The sequence below is a fragment of the Passer domesticus genome, chromosome 2 (assembly GCF_036417665.1).
Source record: "Passer domesticus isolate bPasDom1 chromosome 2, bPasDom1.hap1, whole genome shotgun sequence".
In the NCBI taxonomy this organism is placed as follows: domain Eukaryota; kingdom Metazoa; phylum Chordata; class Aves; order Passeriformes; family Passeridae; genus Passer; species Passer domesticus.
The window spans coordinates 60789759-60814221 of record NC_087475.1 but is presented as its reverse complement, the minus strand read 5'-3'; the positions used below and the strand labels follow the sequence as shown (position 1 = coordinate 60814221).

Genomic DNA, 24463 nt, shown 5'->3' with positions numbered 1-24463 from the left:
GTTTGATTTCCTGTACCCATGGAACTTATCAGAATTGTTGGTTTTTACAAGGTGTTGCAAAATTAAAGATAGAATTAAGTGGATGTTTGAAAGAGTGAGTCAGCTAGGCTTAAACAAACAGTTTTGTTACACAGCACAGCTGTGAAAGGTAAGAGATTTTTGTTGTATCAAATGTTACATACAGTCCAAAGGTTACCAACCTTACCAGTGTACCAGTATGTGGATCTCAACCAGTGTTAAGAGAGGTTTTCCTGATGGGTTTTGTCTGTAATCAGCCCATCTTCTTTTGACACAGACTAATCCAAATTTTGAAATGCAGACAGAAAGGGATGGCAAAACCAATTTGCCCTAAGATTGAATTTCTTGTTGCCCGCGAAAGTGGGAGTCATGGGGACCTTCTGTCATGATCCAGGTCTGGATTATTCTCCAGCTCATTGATCCACCTGAACACCAAAGTAAATGGGGGTTATATAGATCATGACAAAGGTCTGGGCAAGTATTTTATACAATCAGGAGGGGCTTTCCCTAGGTTATGGACATATTTTATGTAGGTGAATCCATTGTGGTGTTGTCTGTTGCTTCACTTTTCTGAGTTGCAACTGTTTTGTTGTTTTGGGTTTTTTTAGCTGTACATTCAGTGGTGTTTAAAATAGATTAAATAGTGAAGATTAAGGAATATTCTCATTACAGATTTGAATTAGCACTATTTTAAATTTGAAGAAAAGGTAATTGAGCAATTCAAAGACAAATAAAATTTCAGAAAGAAACTGCTACTGAAGCCTCTGCACCATCTAAGAGCTTATACTGTTAATGATATAAAATGTAGCAAACCAGTAGGAATTAGAACTAAAAATAATTTATTTTAAGGATTCCACATGATAGGTTGTTGGGTTTGTTTGTAGGGTTTATTTGCATAATAATATGTGGAGAAGAACACACAGTAACAATTCCTGTTTGTCACATAAATGACAGGTTCAGCATACGTAACTAGAAATAGTAATATCAATAATGTACCTGTATACGAAAAATACTGATTCTTTTCTCAGGGGTTTTGTTTTCAGGGTTTATGAGAAATAGAGAACTACTGTGAAAGTTCGGGCAGAGGCAGGGATATTCACATTTGTCCACTAAGTGGGCACACTACTGTTCCCAGTTATTTAAGTATTCTAAAAAATATTTTTTTCCTATTAGAAAGACACTATTCAGTTTTTCATTTCTTCATTTTGCATTTTATTGTAACTAACATTCCTGTGTAATTTTAATTAATACCATCTGTTTTTCCATATTTCAGGGATACCACTGTACAAAGCCTTACCCTACAACCTTCTGTAAAGGATGGTCTTATTATATATGAAGATTCACCACTGGTCAGTAGTACCTTTTGGAGTTTATATTTGGAAATGTTTGAATTAATGTTGATTTAAACTGTTGGTGATTTGATTTTTCATGGCACAGTGAGTGAGTATAGTTACAAACATTTTATTAATTTTTATTTGGTCACATTTGTCATGTTTGCTTTGCCAAATGTGAATAAGATGATGATCTTGGGAGTCCCCACATACAAAATGAGTATGGAAAATAATTTAATATTAACCTGTCGCATTCTAACTGCCTACTTCTCCTTTGTAGCACCTCACACCTACATGCTGAGTTGGGCTCCAAACTGAATGTTGCAGCCATTCTTCAGTTCTTTCAGCTACATGTTGAAAGTCTAGATGCGAACTGGCTTCGCACATCTCTGTCTGCGCTCCAAATCATTCAGTCAAGCTTCTCACTTCCCTCCCTTTCCATCCCTATCCAGGAAAAATGGAAACACCCAACACCCTTGTCTCACCTGCCTTCTCTTCCTTCTGTTGTGGTTTGGTCACAGCTTATCCCTGTTCTGAGTCCCTTTCTTGTCTCAGTGCCACTGAGGTGTCACTGCTACTCACTGAGAAATCAGAAATGCAGCTCCTTGCAGGGTTTTGGCCAGGAGTGATGTTATGATTCCTTTCTCTTCTAGGTAAAAGCCGTGAAGTTTGGACATATTTTGGTAATTGATGAGGCGGACAAAGCACCAACAAATGTTACCTGTATCTTAAAAACTTTAGTAGAAAGTGGGGAAATGGTTTTGTCAGATGGAAGGCGAATTGTTGCCAGTAAGTAGAACGAAAGAGTATTCATTATTTACAGTGAAATGTAACATGTTGCTGGTTTTCAGTTGCTCAGTAGCAACACAGACCAGTCCAAATGAATAAATTGTTTGTTGCTAAAAAGTTTGCAATTAAAGAATTTACGTTAATTTTCTCTACTACTTTGGCAATAGCCACTAAGTTTTTTTTTTAAATTAGCATTCTTGTGTATTTTGCTGAAGAATTAAAAAAAACCCTAAACCCAGAAAGTGTAACTTGACCCCTCTGCTTCTCATTCCCCATAAGAAATAAAGATCTAGTTGAGAAAATTATGATCTTGCTTATACCCCTGTAGACAGTTGGGGTGTCATTGGATCAGGTCTGGAATAAAGGAAGATAAGACTATATCTAGGGTCAGATTGCTAAGGGTTTTATCTAATCAAGTATTGTATATGCTTGCTTGATTATATGCTTACTTCATTATTTAAATATATCCTGCAGGATGAGGCTATGTGTAATTAGATGGAATTTAATTCATCTGAGTTCCAGGAAATAAATATTTTTCATTATTTTTCAAAAAAATATCAAAAAAATACTTTATATAATTAGTTTTATTTTAACAATATTGGACTAATGTTTGAGTCTAGCAATCATTCAATACCCACATGGCCCACTTGACTTTTGCTTGTCATTATAACTCTAGGTTGGCTTATTCTAAAATATTTTGCTAGCCAGTCCTAAGTATTATTGTAGTTTTTTAGAGGCAGTTAAAAGATTTCTAAACACCATGTGCCACTGGAATCATGCTGAAAGGGAACAAGATTCTGAATGGGGCCAGTCTGAGTAGTTTTGGAGAACCAGAGTCTTCACATATGTTAAAAATGTATCTCTGTATCTACAAATTTCATAGTAACCAAGAGGAATTTTAGTCCTGTCTTCCCAGACCAAATAATGCCAGACCTATATAAAATCACATTTTATTCACCATTGGCTTCACCATTTTAATGAAATTAAATATAAAGGAAACTTTATAAATATAAAGTCTACACCCCAAGAACAGTGGATGCATTGTTATGTTTTTTCAGTTAAACACTTTGGTTACATTTTTGTGAAACAAAATGAAACTTTAAAATGAATGCTAGAAAACTCAGTTGAATGACATGTAAGAAGCTATTGAGCCCTTTTTTTTGGTAACTGTTCTTCTAATTCTTAGAAGGATGTAATTATATTAGAATAATTTTTCTTCTACTTCTGAGAATTTTTCACCTAATTTAATTATGGTCATTCATGCAGTATTGCAAAGCTTAGATATGCAAGTAATATATTTTATTTCTTTTCCAGATCATGCTCATGTAGAGGGGAGAGAAAACGTAATAGTTATTCATCCTGATTTTAGAATGATAGTTCTGGCAAATAGGCCTGGATTTCCTTTCTTGGGTAATGACTTTTTTGGCACATTAGGTGAGTGATTCGTATTAATTTGTGATCTTTAATAGATTTGACTAATAGAATATCTGTCTTTATTAATTAGATTTCATGAGAAATGCATATTGATACTTTGTTTCACATAAGATATTAAGACTATAATGTAAATTTATGTATCTTAATAAAAGTGCCCAAACTTGCCCTGAATGAAAAAGCTGTATATGATCATCTGTGTAAAAACTATTTTGTTTTATGGAATCTGGATGGACATTGCAGACACAAGATTATGGAAATCTTTGTTAATGAGTGTATAGAGTATACAAGTATTGCAAATAAATTAACTGTAAACTTGACATCTGACAGCTCTCTCAACTGCTCACTATTTTTTGTTCCCATATCAAACAAGCCACAGCTCAGGTACTGTTCCTGTTTGGTACAAGAGATGGTAGCTTGATGGTTGGTTCTTTTCTTTGCTTTCAGTAGTAAAGGCTACTGTATTTTTTGCTGCTAGCACTTGTGCTACCTGCTTCTTATTCTTTACTTGCCTCTCCATGCATATGGCCTTAGTAAAATATGTGTGTTTGACAAGATACTGAATTTATCTCAGTATCAGGTAAAGCTGTCCAAATTTCACACCAACGATTTTCATATCAACAGAAGCCTTATTTTAGAAAACTCTTGGTAGGTCCCAGAAATTCTGTGTGTCAGCAAAGATTCCCTAGAGCTTCATCCTACAGCAAAAACAAGAAATTAAGTTGCACAGGGGCAGGTGGTGAAGAATTCATTGGCCTGTATAGCCCAGTGTTATTCTAAGTGGGCCTCTGGCAAGGTTTGGCATTGTTGCTACATGATGGCTGTGAACTGAATACCCTCCAGATTCCACTGACTGTATTATCTATGTTATCTTGACCATTTCTATGCAGGAACTTTAATTTATGTGGTTTTGCCTGTTAATTTTGGCCATAATGCTTAATTCTGCAAGAAATAACATACTCAGAAAAGCAGTTGCAAACCCAATTCCATATCACCTAGTAGTTCTTTGTTTTTCAGGTGAGGTTCCCACTGAATGGACATTCTCTGTCTGAAACTCATTGACTCTGAATTTCATTAAGTTGTGCTGCCCCAAGAGAATTTATTGTTGTGTTTATTTTTCATAGCCTAGTTTCCTTCCTTACATGCATCCTTTAAACAAAACCAATCATCCCCGTGTTACTGCTCTTGATCCACATGGCAAAGGTGTGGTTGGGGTCTTTGGGGTTCTTTATTGATATTATTTTTCCAACTTAGGGTCTCTTCTGCTTTTATTTCGTCCTTTTTCTGCAGGAGCTGATAATGCTTCTTCAAAGTTTTGTATAGCTGTTCAGAGACTTTTTATGAATAAACTCGATTCATAGATTGTTTGGTATCAATATAATGCTAATGTATAGAAATAATGTCTTGCCAAATTTCTTACCATACTTCAAGACAGGCAGAGAGAAAAGATAAGATAAATTCAGTATTTCCTCTAGCCCTCTTAACTGGGTTTGCATTAGGGCTTTCCTGCATTTCAAGATTTCCCTGCATTCTATGGTGTTTTGAAGGAGTTAAAAAGTTGGTTCCAGTCAACCAGTTATGTTTTCTTAAAATCTTTTTTCTCTTATTTTTTCTTGCATTCATTTGATTTGTGTTTCTTCTTGAAGTTGATTTCTCCCTCATGATATCAGCTTCATTTAAATGACAGGCGAGATCTCTGTGTTTCCAGAAACCTCAATGTTCTTCATAGGTCATACTTCACATTTTTCACAGTTTTAGCAACTTGGTAGTCAGTATTCTTTTGAGTAATATCTTTTCTATTAAAGATCCAGTATTAAATGTAAAGGGGCTGTTGTGATGTGATTTATACCTCTTGTGATGTGATTTATACCTCTTTATAAATTATCTAACTTTGTGCTTTTTCTTTTTTCTTTGTAGGGGACATTTTTAGTTGCCATGCTGTTGATAATCCCAAACCACAGTCAGAACTGGCAATGCTTAAACAATATGGTCCCGATGTTCCAGAGGCAATTCTGCAGAAACTGGTAGCTGCTTTTGGAGAGCTCAGGAGCTTAGCTGACCAAGGAATTATTAACTACCCCTATTCAACTAGAGAAGTTGTGAACATTGTAAAACATTTACAGGTACAGTACAGCAGATTTAATTGAAAACTTGAGTTCATCAATACTAATTTTTTAGTGCCTGAAGGTTTCAGAAAGAAGATGCCATTATTGTTCATGTATTTTTATGTAATTCTTGTGAATCACTTTACTTTTTGAAAGAAGCATAATATTAAAGATGCTCAGATAGTCAGAGGGTAAGGGTCACAGATGTACATGGGCAGATATTTTTTCTGCATATTTATTTATCGATAGAAAAAGACTGTAAATCTACTGTGTGAGAAAAAATTTCATAGTGTGAATACTGTGTGTAATGTTCATACTGGACCTCTATATAAAACACCACATTCAACATACAATACTTCTACGATAGTACAACTGTTTATTTTATTTTGCTATAAAATTTTTGGGTTTAATCCTTTCCTGTGAAAAAAACAAATTCCTGCTGCATAACAATAATACATCTGTAGTGGATTTTTTCTAAGGAAAATGCTAGATGGATAGCAACTCACCAAGGGAATACTTAGGATTCATGATTACTTCCTACACACATTTAACTGCAAAATTCTGAATTCTGATTTAATGATGATCTGGTTTTCAAATATAACAGTAAAATCTGACTTCTGACTTAATAAATTGAAGGATTTTTTTTGCCTGAAGCATTTGAAATATGAAGTGTCTTAATGCTCTTTGAAATAGCATTGCTTTTATTTTGTTCTGTTTATAGTTCTAAAATTAGTAGTTTGTTAATTTATAGGCCATTTCTTCAATTATTGAATCCTAGATATTTTTTAAATAGTGGAAATTAATGTAATTAATACAATTAGAATATAATTTCTCAAAATTTGGACCTACTGCTCCTGTGTTTTCTGCTGCATAGTATAACAGGATTGCATGATAGTTTTGTGTTTGTGGCCATGTACATATTCACACACATTCAGCCATATACACAGGCATTCAGATCCTGCAGGGTGGAATTACTGCTTTTAAAAATCTTCATCTACATTTCTGGGGAGGATAGAGTTTTGTGTTCTGTGGTCTCTAGAGTGCAAGAAGGTCTCAAGACAAACTGATGCTACTATGTTATCAATAATAGAAAGAAAAGATAATGCTCTGTAACATTGTGCTAAGGGTTAGGAAGATTCAGACCCAAAGGCTGAGGAATCCAGATAAACACATAAGCAAAGCAGTCTCTTAGGATCCATTGCCAGCTGATAGGTATTTGTTTATCACCTGACAGAACATGTACATGCTGATCTCTAAACACACAGTTACATTCAAAATGACAGTGGAAAAATTGCAGACTTGAGGAATATCTGCCGTGCTGCTGAGAAGCTAATTTTTAAGGTGTTTGTTAAATTAACTCCTTTTTGTCTTCGTACCTTTCTGCTCTTCCTTCCTTCCTTCCTAGCTTCTTTCCTTCATTATCTATCTCCAAGTAACCTGAAGTTGTACTGATTTCTGTTGGTGATTGGTGCAGAAACATAAGACTTAATTCTTGTTTTATTTGAGTGTGAACAGCATCTAATTGGAGATTGAAAGAGCTGCATTGCTAATTGTCTTAAGGGCTCTTACTGTCTGCTTCTGTCTCCTTCACTTAAGCAGATTAGTACGGTCACTTCAACCTGGACATTGGGTGCAGTTCAGTGGGGAAGTTTCCCATCTGCTAAGCTTTCACCTTTTTCAGAGTAAATATCCAAATACATCTCCAACATGCATCTTTGACTTGTTTTGTAACATTTATTTTCAAGATCCCAGTCTCATAGCAAGAATGCAACATTTTGTTTACTGTAACTTGGTTTTCAGTTTGAATAATAAAAAACTGGGAGTAGCCAAATGTAAACAATGAGTATAAACATAATGGTTATTCTAAAGTAAGAAACTTTTAGGTCTTCAGGTAGAGAAGAAGGAGGAAGGAGGGAAATGAGTCAATAAAATTGCTGGTGCTTAGGAAGGAAGGAGGGAAGTTAGTCATGTTGTTAAACGATTTCCCTTACAGCAGTTCCACAGCCCTGTTCTCTTTGTACTATTGTGTTGATTTCTTTCACATAATTTTGGAATTTTTTGCTTGTGTAAAAAAAGGTTGGATGTTTTGGATGAAAAAGTTGCTTCTGATTACTGTCTGAGAGCACATCTGAACATCAGGAGTAGTGTCAGTTAAAAATATACCGATTGCTATGGTATCAGCATATTGTTAGGCTAATCTCTGACCAGTTGTGATCTTCAGCATTTAGCATACACATAGGGAGTGCAGTTACAAGATTATCCTCCCCTAAAGATTATGCAAGTAGGGAACATGTGGTAATTTAGTTGTCGTTTAGACGTTGTGTTCAGAGCTAGATTGCCTCTATACTAACTTTTTCTTAGGGAAAGGTGTTTTTGGTGATGCTTGAGACACCAAACTATTTTGAAAACCCAAAACTGCAGGCATAGCAAGAGAGAGTTGTCTAATGCAGGTACCTAACTTGATTGCTGCAACTTTTTCTCCTCACATTCTGCATCCAGAATTTGGGTCTTGTAGCTCTAGTTGGCAGGTGACCTGGATACAGCCTTTTTGTCTTGCTCCCCTCTAGTTTTCAGTCTGTCAAATGTCAAAAGTCTTTATGTTAATAGTAGCTTATGGGTAAGCTCAGAAGCTCTGCCCTTGCTCTGTTGAGTGCCTGTAACCAGGGTATGCTGTGACTGCTTCTCTGCAATCTAATATGCTGTTTTTCACGAGACCTTGGTAGATGTTAATCATGAAAGCCACATTAGTCTAAATAAAATGGCAATAGCTTTTTTACTAACTCTTCTCTAGTTTCAGAAATCTGAGATTTTTTCTTCTCAGTCATCTTTCTTGTTCATGTCTGAGCTTGCTTCCTAATAGTAGGCACTAGTACAACAGTTTTCAAGCAGTAAATGCCTAAGAAACCTTCTGGCCCCAGAGTTTACTCATCATCAGGTTTTAAGGCCTATTCAATAAGCTTTTGTGGTAAGATAGTGCCTTTTTTTTAATGTTCAGCCTAATCTCAAAAGGAAGCTAGGCTTATCAAGTAACAGTTTATATCCCTTCTCACTTTGCTGCCTAGAAACCTTTTACCCTTTTGGCCAGTCACAATGGATCTCAGTTATCAATTTTCAAAGATAATTAGGTTTCTGCTGGTTTAATCAAAATCAGTGGCTATGTGACAGGGAGGAGCTGATTGAAATTGCAGGAGGAGAATTCAGTGTTTCGTTTGGCAGTAGATGATGCCCACTAAAGACCCGAGTACTTGTTAATCAATTACTATGTCTGTCACTCAGGATGGGCCACAGACATGGTGCTTCTGGACCTACTGTAGGACAACTGAGGAGGCACAGAGAAAGCTGGCAACATTTGGTAAAAGGATGTAGAGGTGGATGCAGGGGGAAACCAAGAGCACAGATATCTGTGCCACAAACAGATATCTGGAGGCACCGACATACATAGGGAAATGCGCATTAGTGAGAACACAAGGTAGAAGTCTAAACAAAAAGTCTGGACTCATTACAGACTGAATACCAGATAATTTATCATTTTCTTTTCAGGGCAGTGGTAGAAGTACAGTAGACCTCAATGGGTGTAGCATATTTGAATTAAGATTCTTGATTTCTACTGGAGATTATACAATTTTGCTCATAGATTTTACACAGACTGTAGCAATACATATCCTCATGGCATGTTAGATCCAAAAACATACAGCTTTTTCACTAAGTCAAATTCTCTATCAAATAAAGCATAAAATATATAAATAAAAGTATACAATTGTTGAAAACAAAAAAACTATGTTACATAGTATTTTAAGGAATAGCCAAGAATCTAAGCTGTGAAAATAATCTAAGGTACATACAGAAGTGTTGGTTGTAAGTGTCAGTGAATGACAGCTAGACAGACTGATAAGAGATCAATATTTTCTCTAGTAATCTCATTTTAAAAATCAATTGAAACCAAAATTTTATTTTTTTTTTTAGCGTTCAGTTCAAGTCCCAAACAGTCAACGTTTTTTGGGGGTTTTCTTGTCTTTTTCTTTCTTTTCGCTTTGAGTGAACTGTCATTTCCTTTCTTCAGGAAGCAGTTGTCCAAGCAGTTATTAAAGAGGTATTGGATTTGTTCTGCTGAAACAGGATAGTTGTGATTTTTTAAAATTACTGAAGTTGAGGACCTTTGTACGAGTGGTTTGTCTTCCCAGAAGCCATCTCTTTCACCTCAGGAAATTTTTTATGATGTCCTGCTGACACAAGAGGCATGGAACTGTTAAGGCAATTCATTGCAGAAAAGTGTATTGTTGACAGAAGTTATGCAGTGATTCAGAAAACTGCAGACATACTTGGAGACTTCTAGGGAAAACTGGATATTATTTGAAGAACTTGACCAAGGTTTCTTCAGTACCTGGTGCAGGGAGGTTCATGAGTGAATTAGATAACTTGGTGCCAGTGTGTTGGTTGTGCTTTCACTGGGAAGAACAGAGAAAACACGGTATTCATCATATAAATGTTATTTCAACATGATTCTCTACTTTTTACTGGTGAAATTAAAATTGTAGAATTTAGCACTTTCACTACTAAACATTGTCATGAACTTTTCAATTCACATTTAATGAATTATACATTTAGTGTTTAGTTAGGATAGATGATGGGAGAATGGGTTTAGTACCAGTTTCATTGTACATGTTACTTTGTTAGAACTAGATGGTGTAACGAGGATGGCACAGGCTGTAGAACAACTTTATATTGTCCCACAGTAACTTGTGTTTTGCTAAGCTGTAATGATGCAGAACTTCTAATAGGTCCCTCATAGACAGATTTAAAAAGCAGAACATGGTTCAATATGCTTTTATAGCAACACTAGTATTAAAATATTCTGTGCCTTGTACACCACAGATAAAAAAAGGTTTGTACAAGCTTAATTTAGCAGTGGTGTTCTAGTCTTATCACAGTGACTAGCTAATTTTAGTATTGCTTGTGTCACAGGTATTTTATTACCGAGATCAGATATTTATAAAGTCAGGAAAATACTAAACCTCTAATGCTGATATTTGATCAAGAGTAGAGGTCAAAGCATTTCTGAAATTCTTCTGTTTTCTTCTGTTTTAATTTTTATTCAGGATTTAACTATCTGTATTTTTAATACATTTATAAACTTCTCTGACACTTAAGTCTGTTTTTCAAGTTCTCCGTACCAGCCTAGCTCACTAATGGGGAAAAAACAATTAAGACTACAACTTCCTAAAATATCTCTCCGCAAGTTTATGTTCATCACTGTAAATGTGCCATACTGAGATGGAAGTGTCTAGGTCCTTGTCTGAAAATCTAGTATTTGAATGAAAGGCCTGTGGAGAAAAAGTGAGACATTTTTAAATAGACAGATTTTCACTCCAATCTCTTGCCAAAAAAAAAAGGATAAAATAAATCAGTTAGGCAAGTTAGGTGGTAATGTTCCAGGATATAGAGCAAGTTGATAATTATTTTTTTAAATTCTTTTTATATGTTTTGCTCCTTTTACATCTGTGGTGGGCTAACCCTGGCTGGATGCCAGGTGCCCACCAAATCTATTCTGTCACTCCCCTCCTCAGCTGGGAAGAGAATATATAATGAAATGCCTTTAGAACAGATAAAGGTGGGGAGAGATCACTCACCAATTACTGTCACAGGCAAAACAGACTTGACTTGACAAAATTAGTTTAATTTATAACAAATCAAATCAGAGTAGGAAGATGAGAAATAAACACAGATCTTAAAACACCTTCCCCCTACTCCTCCCTTATTCCCAAGTTCAAGTTCACTGCTGTCTTTCTCTACCTCCTCCCCTTCAGCAGCAAAAGAGGATGGGGAAAGGGAGCTGTGATCGGTTCTTCACATGTTGGCTCTGCCACCACTTTCTCCTCAGGGGAAGGGCTCCTCACTGACTTCCCCTGCTCCAGTGTGGGCACCCTCCCATGGGAGACAGTCCTCCATGAGCTTCTCTATTGTGAGTCCTTCCCACTGGCTGCAGTTCTGCAGGAACTGCTCCAGCCTGGGGCCCTTCCACAGGGTCACAAATTCTGCCAGCAAACCTGCTCCAACATGGGCTCCTCTCCACACAGGGCCACAAGTCCTGCCAGGAGCCTGCTTCAGTGTGGGCTTATCACAGCCTCCTTTTGGCATATAGCTACTCCAGCTGTGGGTCCTCCACCTCCACTTTCTTAATCAATGACATCAGTTTCTCTGAGTGGTTTTCTGAAATTAAAAATTCTTCATTTCTCTTATTTTAGCTTATAGAATCCTAGAATAGTTTTGGCTGGAAAGCACCTAAAAGATATTCTAGTTCCCTGCTGCTGTGGGAAGGGACACCTTCTACTAGACCAGCTTGCTCAATTCCCCATCCAGCTTGTCCTTGAGCACTTCAGAAATGGGGCATCTACAACTTCTCTGGACAGCTGTGCCAGTGACTCATGACCCTCATAGTAATGAATTTCTTCCTAATACTTGATCTAAATCTGCCCTTTTTCTGTTTAAAGCAATTCTGCCTTATCCTATCAGTACATGCCCTTCCAGTCCCTCTTCATCTCTCTTAGTACTCCTTTTAGGTACTGGAAGATGTTATAAGGTCTCCTTACAGTTTTCTCTAGGCTGAGTAACTCTCTCAGCCTGTCTTCACAGGAGAGGTGCTCCAGCCCTCTGATCATCTTTGAGGCTCTCCTGTGGACTCAATCCAGCAGGTCCATGTCTTTCTTGTGTTGAGAACTCCAGAGCTGGATGCAGCACTGCAGGTGGGGGTCTCACCAGAGCAGAGCTGAGGGGCAGAATCCCCTCCCTCACCCTGCACTGCCTTCAGTGCAGCCCAGGACACATTTGGCTTTCTGGGCTGTAAGTGCACATTGCCACATCATGTCAAATTTCTCACCTTCCAGCACTCCCAAATCCTTGTCAGAGCTGTTCTCAATCTGTTCATCCTCCAGCCCATGCTGATTCAAGTGGTTGCCCCAACCCAGGTGCAGTACAATGCACACAGCCTTGTTGAACCTCATGAAACTCCTGTGGCCCCACTTTTCCACCTGTCTAGGTCCCTCCAGACAGCACTCCACCCCACAAGCATGTTAGCTGTATCAGTCAGCTTGGTATCATCTGCAAATTTTCTGAAAGTGCACTCAATCCCAGTGTGTCATTGATGAAGATAATAAACAGTCCTAGTCCCAGTACAGACCCCCAAGGTCTGCACTGGCATTTGTCACACATCTCCATTGGGACCTTGAGCCATTGACCACTACCCTCTAGATACAACCATCCAATCATTTAATTCCTCATTCAGAATAATCAATCCAGCACAGTAACAAAACTTTAATTTCTGCTAAAGATACTAATGAAAGTCTGATAAATATGTAGGGCTTTTAAATATACATAGCACATTTCAACTAGTATTTTTCCCTAAGAAAAGAAAATAATTTGTGAATCTTAAGTGAATTTCTGTGTCTAAATCTAAAATCCATCATGAGCTAAAATCCATCATGAGCTAAAATAGTTTTAGTTAACCAAGCAGTGTATTATCTGCTTCTCTGTATTAAACATTTAGAGTCATAATTCTTTAATTAATTGTTTGGGTGAGTTATATGAATGTATGTCTTTTTATCAGATCTTCATGGTTTACAGAAAGCAAATTTTAAGAATACAGGCTAGTATTAATTATATTCTTCAATGATTACACCATCTTGTTGTGTGTATAGTGAAAGTAATTCTTTAGACCATTAATGGTGTTTAGTGTTAAATAATTGTCACATGCTTCTTTTTGCTTAAATCAAGTTTATTGTCATTAATTTCATTCTGACTTGAAATGATGTCCTGAAAATGAAAGTAAAGATTACTTCAGAACTCATCTGTCAATCAGAGTTACTGTTGCAATTGTTCACTTTAGAAGTACATAATGATGTTCTGTAACTTAATAGATAGTCACTAAAAGAAATTTGGCGGTCTGTGTCTTTACAGAAATTTCCATCTGAAGGACTCGCAAATGTTGTTCGAAATGTATTTGACTTTGACTCCTACAACAGTGAAATGCGTGAAATTTTATACAACACTTTGCACAAATATGGGATACCTATTGGAGCAAAACCGACCAATGTACAGCTGGCCAAGGAGTAAGAATAACATAAGCTATATATTAAGAAGACATATTTCTATTTCTCATGATCACTTTATAAGTGTGTTATCTTGCTGCTAATTGATTTTAAAACAACCTGAAATTCTTGGAAGTCCTCCACTGGTTCCAATTTATAATCTTCCAAATAAGTTACAACAATATAAATTACTTCATGATTATTTGCTTATTATTAATATTTAATCTATAATGTCCATGTACATATTAATAGCTTGTAAGGTAAACAGGTATATCTTAATAAAGGGAAATACTTGTTTCTTCTCCTGCGTTTTTAATTCAATTCCAATATACTTCTGTCCTGTTACTTATCACCTAAGTCTGCAGAAAAAAAAAAGTTGTCTTCAGTGGTAGGTGGGTTTTGTCTTTGATGCTCACAGAAGGCTCTACAGAAGTATTTCTCCTGAATGGAGCAGTGTATGTAAGCTCCAAGAATAACTTTCGTATGTGTCTGTGAATCACTGTTATTCTTTAATTATATTACTACTTGACATATTACACCATATACTTCTTTTGCAGAGGTTAGAATCAAACCAGCTGCATTATGTAGTAATGCCCTCCCACCTTCAAGGCATCCCCCACACTGTGAAGAAAGAAAGCTGGAGAGATACTTTTTACAAGGGCCTTTATTGACAGGACAAGAGGGAATGGATTTAAACTGAAAGAGGGTATGTTTAGATCAGATATTAGGAAGAAATTCTTTACTGTGAGTCTGGTGAGACACTGGAAGAGATCACTCAGAGAAGTTGTGGGTGCACTCTCCCTGCAAATGTTCAAGGCCACTGCAAGTGTTGGGCAGGGCTTTGAACAACCTGGTCTAGTGGAAGGTGTCTCTTCCCATGGCAGGGGGAATTGAAACCAGATTATCGTTAAGGTCCTTTACAACTCAAACTATTCCATGATTCTGTGAAACAAATGTAATACATTCTTCCAAAACTCATAGAAAACAGGGTTAAGTAGATCATATTAAAAAACAATTAGAAAATTTACTGTGTCTTGAGCTCTAATATGTAATTTATTTATGAAGAAACAAATATTTCCCTTAAACAGAGAAAGCTTTATGGATATATGGAAAATTGAGTTTGTCACATGACATACATACTTTATATTTGCTAAGGAGGGACTGATTTTTATGGCATGATGGTGATTCTGATGTGGGTGAGTGAGCACTGGAACAAATTGCCCAGAGAGGTTGTAGAGTGTCTCTTCTTGGAGATATTCAAGAACCTTTGGATGCAACCCTGTGCCACATGTTCTGGGTGACCCTGCTTGAGTAGGGAGGTTGGAGCAGATGACCACTGTGGTCCTTTCCAGCCTTACACATTCTCTGGTGTTAAGTGTCCATGTGTAGGTTTCTCCTGCTACAGCACCACTGTTATCATGTCTAATATCCTATATATAATTATCAAAAAAGATTGGCAGAGTAGTGCCTGTGGTGTACTTTTTGATTTTGATGACAGGACTATTACATGCCTGGGGAAACAGTACTTGAGCAATGACAAAGTCTGTCAAATTGACAGAACACACTTGAAACGCCTACCGTAATTTCTTTGCTGAACATCACTTGGTGATTTCTATTTAAACTAATTACAATTAGTAATTAGTCATAGTTTTTGAGAAATTTGGTCTTTGTATCAATTTTAGAAGTATTATATGTGGAAGAACATTCTTTAGTAATGAGACAATCAGAGGTTTAGGAAACATAACAGTAAGATTGCTGTAATTGGGGACTGCTCGAAAATTGAGCAGTGACTTCTGGAAGTGAGAAGATAAAAGAAAAATGTAATTATATTGAATTAAAGATGATCAGCTGATAATTTTAAATTCATCACTGAGGTTTTCTAGGACAGGTTACACCAAGGATGACAGGCTTACAAGATCCTCACAAGATTCTCATCAAAAACTTCACTAGACAGGCAGCTATGAGCACATAATTTGTACACTGAAGGCCCAGGGGAGGAGAAACTACAGGAGCAGTTCACACACAGCTGATAAAAACAACTTTCTCTTAGATCTCACTGTGGTGGGCTCAGCTCTTGGCTTTGATGATCTGTCCACCCTACCTGTCTTGGTCTCAATCCCTCACTCTCATCCACTACAGCTGGCATTTCAGGTTCTTACCCCTCCATTTTAAGACAGTCTTGTCACCCCTATGGATCTTGTAAGCCACAGGTGGATCACCTTGAATTACAGTGACATCTTTCATGTTTAGGCACAGTTGATCCTGTGCCTAAATAATCTCTCCAAATCTGCTCCAGCCCATATTGCAATCTCCCTTGATGGACAGACACACTGAGGTAATTGGGTGTATGTTGTCTGGACTGCTGCAGAAAAGATACTGGTGTACTGACCTCTCTATTGTTTCCCATGAATCTGAGAATAGGATAATGGTGTTAATCTAGTCTGACCCACTTCATTCAGTAAAGATGCAGGTTATTCTAAAACCTTATCTCACTTTTTTCGTGATTCATGCCTGAAGACCTTAAGAGATGAAGTTCTATGACCTCCCAAGCCAAGTCAGTCTTGTTTCTAAATAGCCTCGGCATTGGAAAGTTACCTCTCAATCTTCCCTGTTTTTAAGGCCTCTGTTTGGTTTTATTTTTCTTTAATACTCCTTCTCTTCACTTGATGTGTGTCCATTGTTAAGTATTGGGTGTGAAACTGCTCAAGTTCATTTTTGCTGGAGCCAAGTACAGTAGTATGAGAATACAGAATAGAAATGTATTGACATTTTAAAAGCCCAGTATGTTTGCATTTCATGCCATATTTAACTCATCTCTGTTTTCTAAACATAAATCTCCACATCCTTTTTGCAAAACCCTCCGTAGCACTTCCCATCTTCATACCCCATCTTCACTTTATGTGATCAACTTTCTTCACACTTACATTTTTCTTACTGTGTTAGGTTTTTTCAGATTGGTTTTATGACATGTCAATATCACTTTCTGTTTTAAGCTAGTTTTCCTACCTGCTTCTAGGCTCTCACAAGCTGGCAATCTGAAGGTGTGATTTCTATGTTGTTCCAGCAACAACAGCATATCCTCACAGATGACTTCTGTGCCCCAGTCTTTTTTTGGTAGACTTCTAAGACTTTCTAGCTATCATAATAAATTGCTCAGCAATTCTATTAAGTAACATGAAAACTGGGATAATAGTGCAAACCAGTTTTTCCTGAGGATGTTAGTCATACAACAGCAAAATAGTTGTATAAGAATACAAATCCTGTACAATTAAATTTTGTGATACAGAAGCATTTCCAGGAGATTCTGGAGCAGGAAAATTGTTATAGTGAAATGCTGACTCCTTTACACAGGTGCTCTCTGGCATGTCTTGGATCAAACGATTTGTGAATTCTTATTTTAATAAGCTTTGGAGAAGTCTGTCACCTATTACTGAATTGAAAAGAAAACTTGCATAAATCAGAATCATTTAAATTGCTGCTGCAACATAACTGCTGTAAATATAGGGAAAAAAAGCATGAGACACAAGCACCACACTAAAATACCATGTCTCACTAGAAGAATTATTTAGGTATGTATCCAGCTGAAATTGCTGAAATCCAGGAAAAATTGAACAGATGCTTGCCTTGACCCTTATGGGAATTTCAGATTAAATTCGGGAATTAATATACCTAGTCTTGGAAGGGAAGATTAGATGCTTTGTAATGACCATTTACAGATTGATTCTTGCAGTAGTTGTTTTTTCAAGAGAGAAATTAATTTTTTGATGCTAATTTATTTATTAGCAAAATGAATATAATGTATTAGACCTATAAAGGAATGCTTTACTTGGTCTTTTTGCTTTCTTCAGTTGTCATTTTTTTCCAGGTAGAATAATCATTCTATGATTATTCTAATAATGTTCAGTATTGTCAGGTGTTAAAATACTGTCTCTCCTAGTACCACCTCTCCACTAGTTTATAATTTTTATCAGTATTGTATGTAAAGCAGATGGATTGTCTATGATGGTTTGCCAAGATGTAATAGGTAAAATTAATTATTCAGGGTACTAACACATTATCTTTCTTTATGTGTAAAATTACATTTTGTTTTTCTCATTGACATCTGTTATGTTATATTTTTCTAAATTCATGTTAATCTGCCATTTCAGCACACAGTTCAGACCATCTGCAATTTCTAGGTAAAACAGCATTTAATCCTAATTCTGACATTTATCCCTGATGAAATTGCCATTCCATATTTTTCCTCCTGTCACTATTCACTTCCAGGTGCTTCCTCTACATTCAATATTTGTTTTATATGAACTGGGTTTTTTGTATGTAATGTAAATATGTACATTTTAACAGCTTTGTTTTTCTCTTGAGACTGTTCTTTCATGTAGCTTTTTTTCCCCCCAGGTAATCTGTATTTAATTATTGGATATGTCTCCTATCATACATATCTGTTGTTAACCCTGCATGTTGCAGGGCCAGCTGAGGAAGGGGAATTGTCAGGAAACATACAAGTGTTCTGAATGTCTACTTCAGAATGTCTATTGCATGTCTTCAAATCAAAATATGTTTGGATAAATCATGGAGAACTGGTTGGCAAGGAATTTGCTTGATTTCAAACTGTATCTTACTTAAGTCCAAAAAGGTTACGTGGGATGGAAATCTTTTCAGCTAGATGGAGCACAGGCTGTTACTGGAGGCCTTGAATAACACATTCTGTGCCAGCACTGAGCTGGTTTACAAGATCATATTTTAAGCAGCTTTGTTGTATGTCATAGTTCATCTCCACAGCTGTACTAATACGATGCCTGGCAGTAAAGAATTTGCTTTCAGTGTAGCTGCAGTTTTATAACATTAATATCCATCTTGTAGTGTGTTCTCTGAAAGCTAAACAAATAATTTTATAAAGCAGGTTCTGTGACTTTTTAACATGGTTGTTTGGTGATTTAGGTTTTTTGTTGTTTGATCATTTTTTAAATACCATGAAATAAATTTATTTTCTTAATCAAAAATATAAAATGGAAAGAAATTGTGTTCTATAGATGACACTTTGAAAAGTGTTCTAGCAGCACAAGAGAATTATGTTTTGACAGATCAATTTCCCTTTGATGGTTGTGCATGCAGAAATTGAGGCTAAACAGTAATTTCTTGTAGAAGTGCCCCATCAACTGTAGGTCTTGTGCAATCACTTTTCTGAACCCTGCCTATATACAGATTTCATGGACAGCAGTAATCTTGTCGAAAACCAGGATCTAAAATTAAGAGTGAATAAACAGAAAAACAATTTTGAATTTTCCTTAAGCAACAGGCTTTGACACGTCCATAATCAAAGAACTGATCAGGAATAATTCCTTAGAAATTGCTCTTAAATCTTGGATTTCTTACAAGATTAATGCAGTCTGCCTGTAGCATTTCTGTTCTAGAAACCCTTTCCAGATTTTGATGAAGGCAAAAGCCATGGATTGCTCTGTACACCCCAGCTTGGACAGACCAGTGAAGCTTTATTACCATTCCTACTCAGCCACTGCACTTTTTATATCTATCAGATCTCTTTGCCTTACAGATTTTTACCAGTGTTGACATTTCCATTGTTTTCTATCTGCCTTTTATGTAAATGCTATTTGTTTGATTAATTTGAAATATAGCAGTGTGGCAGGAGAATCCAGTGAAGTTTTACTAGTTCTGTCACTTCAAGTTATTTTCAAAATTTGCTTATTATAATTATAAGTCCTAGGAAAATAAGGTAGTTTCCTTACTTCGATGTGTATCATATGTATTCACTAGGGGAAGGCTGATAAGATATATACACCTTTTTAGTGTGGATATGTTGTTCTGCACCCTCACTCCCTCCTGAAACTCATTCAGCAGACTGATTGTAAGACCTTAATGCCACCAGCTTCTTCAATACTCTTAGTCTTTCTTAGACCAGATTTATGTAAGACAGCAGTGGGACAGAAAAGAAAAAAAATTGTCAGGCTCTGGAAAAATGAGATCCCTATTACTCTTGACAAAGAACTTTGTATTTTGAACTCTGCTTTCTGTATTATTCTGAAATTCAGATCTATATTTCCCTCCTCTTTGGTATTTATGAGGACTAGATCTGCTGCCTCAGAGAAACTAAATCATTCAGACACAGGGAAGAGAACAAAACCTCAAAAATCTAGGTGAAAGTAGAAATCAGTTTTCCTGAGGGAAGAGAGGAACTATTAGCAAAGAAAATCTCCAGAAAGCTGAAACAGAGTGGAAATGTTTATTTGGGAATGCAATCTATAATTCTGTTGCTATAAAAAGCAGGATATTTGGTTAGAGGTGGTTATTAACATATGTTTTGTTTCAAATTTTAATAGCTATTCATGATCATTAGTAAATTCTTGATTTCTAGGATGTTGTCCATGGGAGTAATGTGTAAGGAATTAAAACTTAAGTCCAAATCCTTGTGAAAGCTGGTGTTCCACTGAGCTAATGGGAAACAACTCTTGCTGATTATAGGCATATCAAAGATTATGCTACTCAGAGTCATAGAATGAAAAGAAGTCTCCAGGGTTTTTTTGCACACAAGACAGCTTGTGGCTCAAGACATAAACAATGCTTTGCCAACAAACCATTTGGAAACCCAAATGGAAGCCTGAAGTAAAATTCTATTTCATAGATATCTAAATAGATATCTGTCTATTTAGTCTAGTGGCTTGACCATTTCCCTGTTTTTCTGGTTGCATGAATAAATGTATCTAAGAATTTTGTATATGTTGAAATACTGCATCATTAATGTTTTTTCCTAATGGTGTTGAATGTTGTAACTTGCTATGTAAAAACACAACCCCGTATACTTGGAGGTTTTGCTTTTGTTTTCTTTTTAATCTGGCTTAATTTTTCTTCTTCATTTGGGAAGAAGAGAATTTTGACTATACTATCCAGGTGTAAGAATGGAAAAATGCAGAACGAAGTGAGGAAAAATGCAAAATTAATCACTCTGCAAACGCAGATAACTATTGATATTTTTAGTGAGGCAACAAATAGGCTATGAAAATTCTCCTGGTTCTTTGATTAAGAGAGTGAATTAATGAGATACTCTTTCCTCATTACATGCCCCAATGGCACATTGCTGGCAGCTGGCCATTTATTTATCTGTGAGCACCAATGATCAATAGCATCCAAACCACTTTCTGTTTGCAAAACAGTGTCTTTGGCTGTCTGACTGCCTTGGCAGATGGTCCAGACACAGAATGGTGATGGAGGCTGAATGAATGCCTGCAACTTCTGGCTTCTGGCTGCTTGAGGTTTGGTATCAATATATCATTAGGAAATGTTAAGACATGTTTCCTGAATGAGTAGCAAAAATTCAGGGATATCGGTATTCATCCCCTGATTTTTTCCAGAAGTTCTTAGGGGAAAAATAAAACTAAAATTCTCTAAGTTTTATATATAGTCCAAGTGATATTTTAATTTTTTTTTATTTGGGATCCCTTCTTATTCTTAAATTAATATAGAGAAGAAATTAAACAATCCTCTAATATCTAAAAGTGCCAGGTTGACTGGTGAGGAGAGGGAAAATAATTGTAACAGTAGGAATAAGCATCATCAGATAGGACAGAAGAGACCAAGCAGTTACTTTTAACAAACAGTCTAAGAGAACTTCCTTAAAATAGACTTTGAAGATATTTATAGAAACTGGGAGAAGGAATGTCTTCTATTCTCTTGCCAAGTCCTGTAGCTGTGCAATAATGTGCAACAGCATGTAACACAGAATGCTGTTTTGGTAGGAGGTCTCTTTAGGAGCGACTGATCCCCAAAACAAGAAGCCAAAAGCTATGAGTTCATTAGCTTGAAGGTATCTGTGCCAATTAATGAAGTCAAACTACTTTCAATGGCTGTAAATCACTTCATAGGAAAGAAAGAAAAATTGCACTGTCTGTATTTTGCTGTGATGCTACATTGTCACGCATCAGCATTTTCTTTTCCTGTATAAATGAGTTTTGCTGTGGTCCACATATTTCTTCCTTAGATAAAAGATACAGAAATGAGGAAATTAGACCAAGGCAAGTAAATGTGGCTTTTGAAGATGTCCCTATCCTTTCTGTAGATTGTACTGGCCAGAAGGCAATGGGATAGTCTCATGTCTGTATTCCTTTGCCTTTTTTCATCTGAGCAGTGGTAAAATAAACAGAAATAATTTGCAACTTTCATGGTTAATGATCCACAGAGTTTACTGTGCTTTTTCTGCTGGTCTTTTAGAAGAGTGAGCTACTGACTGGAGTTCTTTAAGGGGTGCTGGCACAGCCTGATCCAGATAAAGCAAAGCAAGAGATGGTTTGGATATATCTTATATATTTCAGAATGGAAAACTTTTCCTTTTGAGGCCATATTATATACATTGCTTCTTCTTTTATGATACTGCTTAGATTGAGTCTGTATTAGTAGTCCAGAAGGCTAAAATTTTTGTGATTTAAAATGTAAAAAGGAATGAAATATTTTAGCAAGGAAACACTTTCTGCAGGAGAGTTGTCAGATATATTTTGTTGGAAAAATGCAGTTGTCTAAATTATTTAGTCCATATGACTTACTGATTAATAAATATAAAAATTCATTTGTTCCTACATTATTTGACAGACTGCCATTACCAGATCATAAGTTTATGGGCTACTGGAAGGTCGATCAGCCAGGAAATGCACAAAAGAAAATGCTGTGTCCATCAGAAACTCAAAAAATAGATGTAAAGGTTTGTCTTCTAAATTATTTTTTATTCATATAATACTGGTTTTATTTATTGGGTTGTGACAAGTCTAAAATGTAATTAATTTATTCAGGAAAAAGAGTGTGTACAAGGCGTGGTCTTTGTCGCTTGTTCTTGGAGTTTTTACACTGACTAGAAAAATTACCATTTTCATATGTCACAGTGTAAGATGTGCTTGAAAACCAGTAAGTTTGGCCAGAAGTTCTTGAAAAGAAGTATTTATAAGGATATTGAAAATACCTTATCTGTCGAAACTTTGTAGCTGTCTGGAATGTTTGGGGATGGCCAGTTACAGGCCCCAGATTTCAATTTTTGGCTAAGATCAGTGAGTGAAAAGGAAGCTGCTTTGTTTCTATTTTGCCTGCAGCTGAAGTCTTACAGGTCTTTGGCACTGGCAAGTTTGAATCTGAACCTTTGGTACAATTTGATCTGCAGCCAAAGTTTCTAAGTCCTTTTCAGCTCTGAATTCTTGGCTTAACTTCACAAATTATTACTCCAGTGAGTAAGGAAAAACCTGTACTTCTAATGTGTATGGGTGAGATTTAAACTTTATATAATAAGAAATTGTCATATAATTTCTTTGAAACAGAAATATTTTGGTATTTTCCTTCTATAAACTGTGTTTCATTGGTACATGATATCTTCTTGTGCTACTAAGTGATAATGGTTCCAAACGACAAAAAGACTAAAGAAAGGCATGGGGTTTCTATACCATAAAGGAAATGATAGTGTGGACATTCAGAGAGTTTATATAAAGGGCATTTCCTTTTCCCTTTAATTTGTTTAGTAATAAATACAAAATTATTTACTGGATTTTTGTATTGTTAATAGTATTACAGCATTAAGAAGACTTTTGTATTTTCATAAAGAATGGTGAGTGGAATATTTTAGGAAGCCTCCATAATTATTATTTGTTTTAGGGCCCTGTGCACTTAAATATTCAAGGCTTTCCACTGGAACGACATGAAGCCAGGTCCATCAGTTTCACAGAAGAACTTGCTTTTTGGACACTGCCTTTAGATGAAATTAACATAGTTTGCGACGTCACAGTAACAAAAGGTACAGTAAGAAAAGCTACTGACCTTTGTAATGATCAGCAATGTTACAAAGAGGTGAGATGTCCTGGAGATGTCCTTCCTAGAGGAAGGACTGGGCTGCTGACTTCTTAAGTGTGTGCCAATAGTCAGTGGCAGAATATAAAAGAGCAATATGAGGGATTTCAGGTGCAGTAACAGCTCCAGTGCATTTCAGTAGTGTATATTGCTAGATATGCTTGCAGTAGAATATAGGAATAATACTAGGAATTGTAATATGAGAATTAAAAATATAGAGTATAGGAGTGAACTATAGGAATAATAACTTACCTTTTTCCACTTTTTTTCTTAAATAGTAGGTGAAATACAAAAATAATCATCTGAAATTGGTGCATAATTTCACTGAGTCATGTGGTCATTGTAAGGATATGCATCTTTCTCAAACTAAGAGAAAGATGTGTAATTAAATTAGAACACAGCCACAAAATTGCAAGTTTGTTAAATTTGTGTGCTCAACACTGCATTACTTGACAAAAACAATTGTTTGACTTTTCGTCTCTCAATTCAGTTTTAACAGAAATGTTTTAACTTGGAGAGTGCTGTGTTTTTTTCCTCTGTGCTCATACTGATTCTTTCTCACTGGACCAAGCCTGCCTTAGTTACCTCTACAGCTTATGTCCCAGAGGGAATTGTGCCAGTGGGCATATTCATAAATGTTTTTAGGGTTCATCGTTAAGCATGTCTTGATGCCTTAAGTTTTTAGCTTTTATGTTTTTCAGATCCTGTACTGCATTAGTGTATAACTGTGAACTCTATACAGAGTGTTAGTAAGCTCTCTTCCATTTTGGTCAGACAAAGCAATCCTTCCAGGCCTGAGAACCAAGGCCGCCCTCACAGCCTCAGGACATGAAAAGTATAAATAAAAGTGTATGGCAGGGAGCAAACTGGGGGAATA

General features: G+C 36.3%; 1 protein-coding gene across 3 annotated transcripts in view; it reads left to right on the top strand.

The window, feature by feature from the left end:
• Positions 1-24463, top strand: part of VWA8 (von Willebrand factor A domain containing 8) — a 183371-nt gene that overhangs the window by 97026 nt on the left and 61882 nt on the right. For all 3 annotated transcript variants that reach the window (XM_064408684.1, XM_064408685.1, XM_064408686.1), the window contains 7 exons: positions 1292-1367; positions 2003-2138; positions 3453-3572; positions 5487-5692; positions 13625-13776; positions 22351-22459; positions 23395-23533. In XM_064408684.1, coding sequence (XP_064264754.1) covers positions 1292-1367; positions 2003-2138; positions 3453-3572; positions 5487-5692; positions 13625-13776; positions 22351-22459; positions 23395-23533 — 938 coding nt within the window. The remainder of the gene's footprint in view (positions 1-1291; positions 1368-2002; positions 2139-3452; positions 3573-5486; positions 5693-13624; positions 13777-22350; positions 22460-23394; positions 23534-24463) is intronic.